This window comes from Vitis vinifera, chromosome 6 (assembly GCF_030704535.1).
Source record: "Vitis vinifera cultivar Pinot Noir 40024 chromosome 6, ASM3070453v1".
Taxonomy (NCBI): Eukaryota; Viridiplantae; Streptophyta; class Magnoliopsida; order Vitales; family Vitaceae; genus Vitis; species Vitis vinifera.
Window position 1 is genome coordinate 6,124,831 of NC_081810.1, and position 11,066 is coordinate 6,135,896.

The 11,066-nt window shown below is 36.1% G+C and overlaps 2 protein-coding genes across 2 annotated transcripts; one reads left to right on the forward strand and one right to left on the reverse strand.

Annotated features, from left to right (window-relative positions):
* Positions 1-4,653: 4,653 nt before the first annotated feature.
* Positions 4,654-7,070, forward strand: LOC100246749 (L-type lectin-domain containing receptor kinase SIT2). The gene has a single exon (XM_002280605.4). The coding sequence runs from the start codon at positions 4,802-4,804 to the stop codon at positions 6,827-6,829; it is 2,028 nt and encodes a 675-aa protein (XP_002280641.1). The 5' UTR covers positions 4,654-4,801; the 3' UTR covers positions 6,830-7,070.
* A 549-nt stretch (positions 7,071-7,619) lies between these two features.
* LOC100263871 (ribulose bisphosphate carboxylase/oxygenase activase, chloroplastic) lies at positions 7,620-10,475 on the reverse strand. Its single transcript, XM_002282200.4, has 7 exons — positions 10,088-10,475; positions 9,384-9,700; positions 9,193-9,298; positions 9,001-9,086; positions 8,429-8,901; positions 8,029-8,310; positions 7,620-7,908 (listed from the first exon to the last, which is right to left on the reverse strand). Exons 1-7 carry the CDS (start codon positions 10,130-10,132, stop codon positions 7,799-7,801), a joined length of 1,419 nt encoding a protein of 472 aa, XP_002282236.1. The 5' UTR covers positions 10,133-10,475; the 3' UTR covers positions 7,620-7,798.
* Positions 10,476-11,066: the final 591 nt, after the last annotated feature.

Consider the following 11,066-nt stretch of genomic DNA (forward strand, 5'->3'; position numbering starts at 1 on the left):
ATCCTATTCAATTCTATTAATATTAATTCCACTTAAAGTTTACTTAGGTCTTCCTTTTCTTCCTTGAATAAACTTTAAAAGGCTTCCCCCGTCAATATCTCATGTACAAGCTTGAGCCTGGGGAGAGGAGAGAGCTCTTTCTCAAGTTATCTACAGGGCAAACAGTTCAAGGAAAACTCCTGGTGAAATGGGTGTGGTAGAGAATGTTGAAGAGGCTGTAACTTTGTTGCTTCGGAATGAAGAGTCCTCCCCATCAACAGCTGCCCCAACTACAAAATAATCATCAAACATTCCCATCTCTACCAAATTGGCATCACAAATTCCCACTACCACCAATTCAGCATCTCAGGTTCCCCCTCTCTACCCAGCCTGCATAAAAAATTTATCTGTACCGATTCAGCATCACACATTCTATCATGTGCCAGGGGATTATTGACATATTAGACTGTAATAACTATTAAACTGCAGTCCTGGTTCTGCTCTAAGTTCTGTATTTATGGCTTAGCTGCCACAGCTGTGACATAATCATTTTGGATTTTATTAAATTCTAACAGTTCCTTCTGCATTGAAGAAAATCATGGAAGGATACTCCAGAGTCCAGACCAACTGAGGGAGAAACAAGAAATGGGTTTTCTGTATTCAGTGTACTAGTTTGATGTATCGCTAAATAGTAAGCCTACCTTTATTTGTAGGCTCCATTCATGAAACAAGCGTGTCACACGTCCAAACCGTGTCACACACCTCTCTCTCGATTCATTTTTTGAAAAAAATCGTCCCTTCATGTGGACATCCCTTTCATGTCCATATTTATTGAACTTGTTTAAAGATATTGTATGTACGAAAACCATAAACATTCACGTGGACATACAGTAGGCAAAAAGTTGTATAGGGCGTGTTTAACCCTTGGAATTTTTTATTGGATGCAAAGGATCGAAGAAAAAGTGGCCAACTTTTTAATTTAGTCTTGGCCTCCAATACTAACATAAATAGAGAATATGGCATTGATTGCGAAATGATATTTTCTGCCAACTTGAGAGAGAGAGATTAAATCAGAGCCTCTGGGCAATGATTTGCCATGTGAAATCAACTTTTCTGATTGAAAATTTGTGGCAATGTAAACTAGATTTAGCCATCTTAATTGATGGCAAGTGGTCCAATAATGTAATCTACTCCTCCCATGTGAAGATTCAAAACAAAGAAAATTCCCAAGAAAAGTAGCCTCCAAAGAAATGGAAAACTGCAGAAACAGATTTAGCCATCTTATTTGATGGCAACTGGTCCAATAATGTAATCTTGAAAACTTGGTCCTACTCCTACCATGTGAAGATTCAAAGCAAAGAAATGGAAAGCTGCAGAAACAGTGGCCCTTCCATTACCCAAAATCCAAACATGATTTTCCGCCAACCACAGTTCTGTTTCAAACGATAGTGGGAACCCACCCATTTCTGATGGTATCATATCATCTATTAGGTGAAGAACCATGAGAAAAACATGGACTATTCTACATCATGCCTTGGAGTTTATCTAAAGCATTAGGTGAATTTTGTACCCATATTCTTTCATTTGAGTTAACAATTCAAACGTTGCATGCCTTGAAATATCAGGCGTTTCAGAGGAAGGACTAATCATAGCGGGATTTGACTTCTTCCTCTGAAAGCAGTAGCAGCCATGACAATTGCTTTGAAACTGAGGCACAATGACAGTTAAGACTGGTGGAATTCTAGAATCAGATTCAAAATTCAAAAAACCATCACTTTCATTTAATTTTGGAAGGAAATTTCCGTAATTGGAACAGTTTTTTGGGAGTAGTGAATTTGATGACTGCTGACCTGATCCTTATCCAAACCTATCGGTTTCTTTCTGAATTTTGGGTCAAAATGGTCCATTTAAAAAAAAAAAAAAAAATGTAACATTTAGTCATTTTTTGAAAGACCCCATTGGTGTCACATAGACGCCGTATCATAAAAAAAAAAAAAAAAAAATTATTATTTTAGTTAAAACCACAGTTGGTAAATACGATTTCATATTTGAACTAAAGTCATAATTGACAAATGCAGTTTCATTTTTGAACTAAAGACTCAGTTGCCAACTGCGGCTTTAGTTAATTTTTTTTTAAAATTAAAAATTATTAAATTACAATTTATGATTGAAATTTAAAAAATATACTTAAATAATAAATTATTTATATTTAAATTTAAAAATCTAGTATTACTTCAATAAATATAAATTGATAAATAAAAGATATTATAAATGAATATTTTATTTGTTAATAAATTAATAATCTTAAAATAATAAACTTATATAACATATACATAATATATAAAATTGTATAATTTATTAATTTAAAATATTTAATTTGTTGTTTTTTAATATATTAATTTATTTATATTATGATAAATTTATCTTTATCAAAATAATAGTATACTTTTAAGTCGTAGTTGGTAACTGAGATTTCAATTATAATTTTTTTTTTACTTTCAAATTTAATTAAAAACTATTAAATTATAATTTATTATTGAAATTAAAAATATATACTTTAATAATAAATTATTTATATTTAAACTTAAGAATTTAGTATTAGTTCAATAAACATAAATTAATAAATAGAAGATATTATAATTGAATGTTTTATTTATTAATAAATTAATAATCTTAAAATAATAAACTTATATAACATATAAATAATATATAAAATTTTATAATTTTTAATTTAAAATATTTAATTTGTTGTTTTTTAAAATATTAATTTATTTGTATTATGACAAATTTATCTTTATCAAAATAATAATATACTCTTAAGCCGTAGTTGTCATATATAGATTTTTTTACAAAATTAGTTAATGTAATTTTTAATAGTTTAATTAAAATCACAAAAAATATTCACTAAACATTAATATAGTGGAAAATAAAAAACATATATAATCTTACATTTTTAAAAAAAAATGGGTCATTTTGACCCAAAACTGCTGGTTTCTAGTATTAACTAATACTTTCCCAAACTATAATGAATGATATGCAAAAGGAGAAACTTTATTTTTATTGAAAGATATGTTCATTTGGAGAGATGATTCGATGACAGAGATGGTTTCATGGAAGCCCATCATTTGGGGAGTTTAAATCCAAAATAATCCATTTATTGAAAAAAAAAAATTGGTAAGAATAATTCTCATCTCAAAATATTTGTCAAACTAACCTTTTTATCTACATAAGCATCCACATAGTTTTTTTTTAAGTGTAAAAAACCATCGTTGGTGACTGGATTTAAAAGTTTCAGAAATATCCTTAAAACCACAGTCATATACTGTGGTTTTACAATTTTTTTTAAAATCATAATTAGTAACTGTGATTTCAAAATTATTTTTAATTCATGTCCGTTTTAATAGTATTGTGATTTTAATATTATTTTTAAAATATTCTTTATCATAATCACAATAAAAAAAAAAAAAAAATTTGTCATGATAATCATAAAACAACAGTTAGTAACTGTGGTTTTAAAAATATCATAAAAACCACAGTCATAGACGGTGGTTTTACAATTTTCTTTAAAACCACAATTAGAGGGAAACTCATGTAACCATAACTAAAAAAAATATGAAATTTTAGAACTTTACTTTTTTATTTTTTATTTTAGTATAAATTATGGATGTACCAAAATTTCTTAACGATGTATCAAATTTCCTTAAAGTTCGTTTCTTACAAATTTCCTTACATAAATATTTTATTTAACATAAATATATAAATTTTTATGGGAATGCATGTAGGCCAAATTATTTTCTCAAATTTTCAAGGAAAATATAAAAAAATAAAGATATATATATATAATTTTAAAACAGTCGTAACGAAAAATTTTATTAAGGATAATTTGTACAAAAAAATAATTTTAAACTGACAATGGAAAATTGTAAGAAATTTTCCCCACTCTGAAACAAACTTTTTTACAATGAAAAATTTAAAACAATTTGTGACTATAGTTTTAAGAAAATTGTAAAACCACGTCTGTTACTGTGGTTTTTTTGATATTTTTAAAACCACAATTACTAACTGTGGTTTTATGGTTATTATGACAAAAAAATATTTTTTATGGTTATTATGATAAAGAATCTTTTAAAAATAATATTAAAATCATAATACTATTAAAAATGATGTGAATTAAAAATAATTTTGAAACAACAGTTATTAATTATGATTTTAAGAAAAATTGTAAAACCACAGTATGTGATTGTAGTTTTAAGGATATTTCTAAAACTTTTAAAATCACAGTCACTAATGGTGGTTTTTTACACTTAAAAAAAAAAATAGAGAGAGAGAGAGAGAGAGAGAGAGAGAGAGAGAGAGAGAGAGAGAGAGAGAGAGAGAGAGAGAGAGAGAGAGAGAGAGAGAGAGAGAGAGAGAGAGAGAGAGAGAGAGAGAGAGAGAGAGAGAGAGAGAGATGTTTAGTGGATAGAAAATATTAGTTTGACAAATATTTTTATATGGGTATTATTCTTACCATTTTTTTGGAAAAATGGATTATTTTGGAATTAAACTCTCATTTTGGGACCTTTGATTATTCTTCGATGAACTCGGGAGTCAAATTTGGAGCATGTATCTTCTTCGAAAGGTGGAAGGCATCATTATCCTTTTCATGGCCCACGTTTGAGATTGGGTCCCAATGAAAAGGGGAAGAGAGATTCCTAAATTTCAACATAGAGGTCCTGGACACCTAGCTCAAAAAGCTCTGCAGAGAAGAACCAGTCATGTGAATTGATCCTGTAAAGCCCATCTGTCTTTGCAAAAAAGAAATCTTTTGCAACCTCTTTCAATGGCTACAACAGTTACATCGCTTCACTTTTTGATCATTCTCTTCACATCTGTCAAACTCTTGGCCTTGGCAGAAGAAGAAGCCCAGTTCATCCACAATGGCTTCCAAGGAGCGAGTCTGCATCTTGGTGGAATCGCGAAGATCCACCCAAACGGTCTATTGCAGCTGACCAACACTTCAAAGCAACAAATTGGCCGCGCTTTCTTCCCACTTCCTCTGAAGTTCAACACATCTTCTGGTGATTCCAGGTCTCTCTCATTTTCTACCATTTTTGCATTTGCAATAGTTCCTGAATGGCAGGCTCTTGGTGGCCATGGTATTGTCTTCACCATTGCGCCATCCATGGACTTCCCTGGAGCTGTGGCAAGCCAATATTTGGGACTCTTCAATGTTACAAACAACGGTAATTCTTCCAATCATGTGTTTGCAGTTGAGCTAGATACAATTTTAAGCCCAGACTTGAAAGACACAGATGGAAATCATGTGGGAGTTGATGTGAATAGCCTTGACTCTGAAGTATCAGCTCCAGTGACCTATTTTTCCAACAAAGAAGGGAAGAATAAGAGCTTAGAGCTCATAAGCGGGAAGGCTATGCAGGTTTGGATAGATTATGATGATGTGCAGAAGCTAATCAATGTGACAGTAGCTCCCCTCAAAAGCCCAAAACCAAGCATGCCTCTATTGTCAACACCCATTAATCTTTCTTCTATTTTCTTGGAGTCTATGTATGTTGGTTTCTCTTCAGCCACTGGTGCAATGGCAAGTGATCACTATATTCTTGGGTGGAGCTTCAACAGAAGTGGGGAAGCACAAAGCCTTGAAATTTCAGAGCTTCCTTCCCTACCCCCAAGGAAGAAAGAAAGGAAGACACTAGTTGTAATTGTTTTGCTGTCACTGACAACATTAGTAATTGTTCTGGTTGTGCTCATGGGAGCCGGTTACATTATAAGAAAATTGAAATTTGAAGAACTACGGGAAGAGTGGGAAGGGGAATATGGTCCTCAAAGATTCTCCTATAAGGATCTCTACAAAGCAACCAAAGGTTTCAAAGACAAAGAGCTTCTTGGAGCAGGGGGTTTTGGGAAGGTTTATAGAGGAAGACTTCCTTCTTCAAACTTAGAAATTGCAGTCAAGAAAGTGTCTCATGATTCAAAGCAAGGGATGAGGGAATTTGTGGCTGAAATTGCAAGCATGGGAAGACTTAGGCATAGGAACTTAGTCCAGCTCCTTGGATATTGTCGGCGAAGAGGGGAACTGCTCTTGGTCTATGATCATATGCCTAATGGCAGCCTTGACAAGTTCCTATTTAGCGATGAAAATCCGATCCTTACTTGGCCTCAACGGTACCATATCCTCAGAGGAGTAGCATCTAGTCTTTTATATCTGCATGAAGAGTGGGAACAAGTTGTTCTCCATAGAGATGTGAAGGCTAGCAATGTTCTCCTAGACGCCAATCTGAATGGCCGGCTAGGAGACTTTGGGCTTGCTAAATTATATGATCATGATACCAACCCTCAAACTACTCATGTAGTTGGGACCGTGGGATATCTGGCACCAGAGCTTACTAGAACAGGGAAGGCAACTAGTAGCACTGATGTGTTTGCTTTTGGGGCTTTCATGCTTGAAACGGCTTGTGGCAGGAGGCCTGTGGAGCTACAAGGATATCCTGAAGGGGGGGTTCTGCTTGATTGGGTTCTTGAATGCTGGAAAAGAGGAGCTATTCTTCTGACTAGTGATCCTAGATTGGAAGGTCATTACGTTGCAGAGGAAATGGAATTGGTTTTGAAACTAGGCCTGCTTTGTTCAAGCCCTATACCCGCAGTTCGGCCTAGCATGAGGCAAGTGATGCAGTACTTGAATGGAGATGCTCCTTTGCCAGAGATACCACGTAACTTTTCCAGTATGGGAACATTTGGAGCAAATGGTGAAGAATCAGCTGAGGTTATCACGTCATTCCCTTCATCATCTGGGACGACTACTATCCGTTCATTCTCTAGCTCTGATTCAATCCTCAACCAAGGTCGATGAATAATGAAGCAGCAGTATTTCATGCTGCGCATAGACCCGATCACGAGTCAGACCAATCAGGCACATGGCAGGGTTATGCTTGGAGATGGGAATGAAAAATAGAAGTTATTTATTGTATAAAATACGATACATCAGTTTCTGAAACTGATAAAACGATACTCTAATGATATATTTTGTATTCTAATTAGACTCCCATGTAAAGGTTACAATTAGTGCATACATGGATTTAGTTTTGAGACTAGACTTGCCTTGTTCAGACTTCAAGCCAGCAGCAAAACATAGTGAGGCAGGTGATGCAATTTCTGGATGGGAATAATGTTTTGCTAGTGAAAACCATGATGATTCAGATTATATTAGCATCCATTCCTTTCTAGTTGAATTCACCAAAAAAAAAAATGTTTTCAATCACAAGAAACACAATTGAAGAAAAAGATTTCGGAGTGTCAATCTATTAGTGACTTCCAAATTAAGAGCAACTTGTTATCTTTATGCACCTTGGAGAGGTACAGAAAGATCGAAAGCTGCAGTTGCTTCATTAAGTAGTTTTTCCAGGATGGAGGATGTGGTATATATTTCTTTATGCTCCAGACCAAGTTGATCAACTATTGTCTGGCATATAGTAAAGCAAGGGGTTTTGATCTATCTGATCTCTATTTTTAGTTTGGGGAGTGTGGTTGAGGATGAGTTTAGGATGCATATAATGTATGGTTATAGTTTGTGTACTGCAGATATCAGTTCAAGGGCCCAACTAATACTGACAATGAAAGAAATGCTGCAGCCAAATCAGTAGTTTGAAAGAAAAACAAAGCACCCATTGGAATTTAAACAGAGGGAATATCATAACACAAAATTACATGATATTAATCCATGAAAGTAGAGGTGGCAATATGACCAATTCCTCATTCCCCAGAAAGGGTTTATCCTTCCTGAGATGGTCCAATATAAAGGGAAGAATAAAAGAGGTAGGCTTCAGTACTGGCAGCTCCCATTATCACTCCTAGCTGTTGGATCAAAGTTTGCTGCAGATGGATCAGTGCAACCTTCAGGAACAGGAACACCAACTTGTTGGGCTGCCTTGCCTGCATCCAAAAAAAGGGACAATAGCTTGAACATGTTCTTATATATTTCTTCCATTTATAACAAATTCAGAGAGCAGATTAAAACTTCTTACTAAAGCCTCTAGAATCAGGGTTGCTGACCATAAAAGGTTCCTCTCTCGATGGAATCCACGTTCGCATCTCCAAGAGCTGCCTCGCTTAAGTACTTGTCAGCCAATTGAACTCTCTTCACATTCTCCTGTTCCATCACAAGCATGTTACCATACTCGAGGAGCTTCTCAATTGTCATCTTGGGCTGCTCAAAAGTTGGGGGACCCTCCTTTGAGTTAACAAGCTTCTTGCCAATGAAGTCAACTCCAACACCTGATATCCACTTCCTTACTTCATCGTCATAAACCCGAGCTCTGAGGGCACCAAAGAAGTCTGCAGAATACAAAGAAAAAAGGCAAGTCTCATGTTGATGGCATGTTTTTGGATCAAGACAGTTCTATCTGCTACCAATGCAATAATTCAGGAAAGCCGAGTTTGTCGACATGCTTACCAATGGATTGCCCTGGGAAGGTGTCAACAATCTTGACAATATCATCATCAGGAACGTTGTCGCTCCTGAAGATTCCCTTGCAAACACCAATCCGGTCCTCCCTATTAGGAGCCCAGTAGAATTTCTCCATACGACCATCACGAATGAGAGGGGCATACAGAGTTGAGAAGTCATTGCCAGTTACAATGATGGGGACGCGGGGATTTTCCTCTTTGTTGTACATACCAGGGAGCTGGACATTTGTCGGGTTATCGGCAATGTTCATGAGGGTTGCATTCACCATCTGGTTGTTGACAGTGTATTGGGTAGTTCCACCAAGCCTACCTGCTCCTGCATCAAGATCATTGATGAAGAGGCAGCACATTTTTCCCTTCCTGATGATGTCAGCTGCCTCACGGTACCTCTGCCTTATCAGTTTTGCAGGTTCTCCTGCATTCCCACTTTCAAGTTCTCCAGCACTCATCATGATGGGGCTGAAAATTTGGAATTTCATCACCATGAAATCAATGTACAAAGCAAGAAATCTTCACAAACATTATGAAATAGACAAGCAAGTTGAAATGAGAACTAACTTGATTCCCATCTTAGAGAAGACAAGCTCACACTGGAAAGATTTCCCCTGACCTTTGCCTCCCCAAATACCCAGAATGAGGGGAACCTGCAACAAATTCAAGATTTTCATCCAGGTTTCTTGTGATTGGAGCAAAACTCAGTTCATAAACTTCTAGCTAGAACTCCAAGAACTTCAAAGCTCAATCATTTACCTTGATGTTAGGCAGGGTCATGAAGTTTTTGGTGATGTGAACCACAAGCTTGTCCATGAATGCTGGAGCAATGTAGAATCCATCCATGTTGTTATCCAAGTTGTATCTGAAACAAATCACATTATCTAAAATGAAAAATCATGTAACCCATCATCATCAAAGAGGTGTTCCTTTTGTTCTGTGTTTCTTACTGGCGAAGTCCGGTGCTGAGGTATTCATATGAACTCATCACAGCATAGTGGGTTCCAGATTGCATGGGAGCTTGGAAAAGAGAATCCACCATTCCCTTTCCTCTGGTGATATCCTGCTGGTCATCAGACACATCGTAGGCAAGCCCTTTCCATCTGTCCTTTTCAGTTTGCTCATTCTCGTCGATTTCTGCAACCACCTTAAAGCTTCCAGATGCAATCTTTGGGTGGGTGAATCTTGAGCTCACCTTCTTCAAACTGCTCCCGAAGAAGGCGGAGCTTGGGACTGAAGCTCCAGTACCAGAGCTGTTCAAGCTCAGCTGCATCAAAGCAAACCCCTTTAGGCCTAACAACCCACACAATTAAACTTAGTTACACATACCATTTCTCTCAAATCACATTCGGACGGATCACCCACAATTTGAAATCCTTTAATTTCAGACCAAAACACAAAGCCCAGGAAAGAACCTCTATAATAACATGGTTTTCTCTCTTTCGAAATCACATTCAAACACACCCAGTAATCAAAACTAACCAGCTTTTAGTAAAACACTAAGACTTCAAGCATGACCCATTAGACCACAAAAGAAGAAAAACCCATGAAGGATCTTTCAGTAAAATATGAAGGAAAAAAAGAGTTGTTTCTCTTCTTTTCCACTTCACAAACTAGTTACAGGACCCAACAGCAGAGAGGGAAAACACAGTACCGGTGTTCTGTTAACAGCTCCAATGGTTGAGACTGTTGTAGCCATGGCGATTAATCACCAAGGAGGCTGCAATCGAATCAGAGGAAATTCAAGTCCAGCTCTCTGAGGGAAGTGGTGAATGGGGGAGACTTGGAGGTACTTTTAGTAATGAGTTTTTGTGTACTGGTTTTTCAAATTCTTAACAGCCACACGCTGAGGATTGGATGAGTGACACGTGGTGGTCTCTGAGACAACCGTTAGTTACACATATATACAAAAAAGGATCATCTCATTCCTCTGAAAGAATGACTGTTGAGGTTTGGGTTTAAGCTCTTCTCTTCACCACTAGTTTCCAAGAGATTTTCAGGCTGGAGAAAATTTAAAGATAAGCAGGGCATATGGAGTGGCTGAGATGAATTTGTCCATGAAAAATTTTTCCTTCTATATAAAAACTAATCGTTGTTCTTCCGCTTTCCAGGAATCCATGGGATCAAAATGTGCCAAGTGTCCATCTTATCGCTCTTGCTACTCGCCTGACTGCGACATGTTTCTGAAGTTTTGGGGTAGCCAATGGCGATACCTGAACAAATAAACTTGACCACAAAATATAAATTTGAATTTTGATGTGCCATTTGATGTATGAGGTTGAATACATGAGGCTGTTGGTTGGTAGCAAGGGTTTGTGGTTCAAATATGAACAAGAGCTGTTCTGGGTTTCAACCATTTTCCAAGACTAGTTGAATCACCAATAATTTTAACTTAAAGAAGAAACTTGCATGACTTAAACAAAGGGTTTCTTTGTTTCTTCCAGCCTGAGACATTCAACTTAAAGAACAAAAATTTTGGATGCCCACATTTACAAACTTGTACGGCTTCTCAAGGCAACCAAGCCTAGTTTTTACTTGGAGAAATCCAGTAAAACACAACGAATAAAAGGGAACTTTTCAGTTTAATCCAAGTCTGCAATAATTCCAGAAAACCCAATTGTGTGATGCCACAG

Excerpts from the sequence above, each read along its gene's own strand:
- LOC100246749 (XM_002280605.4), top strand. The coding sequence starts at position 4,802 with ATGGCTACAACAGTTACATCGCTTCACTTTTTGATCATTCTCTTCACA.
- LOC100263871 (XM_002282200.4), bottom strand. The coding sequence starts at position 10,132 with ATGGCTACAACAGTCTCAACCATTGGAGCTGTTAACAGAACACCG. Across the intron at positions 9,299-9,383 it reads CTCAGCACCGGACTTCGCCA|ATACAACTTGGATAACAACA; the intron begins GTAAGAAACACA and ends GATTTGTTTCAG. Across the intron at positions 8,311-8,428 it reads CTTCCCAGGGCAATCCATTG|ACTTCTTTGGTGCCCTCAGA; the intron begins GTAAGCATGTCG and ends TGTATTCTGCAG.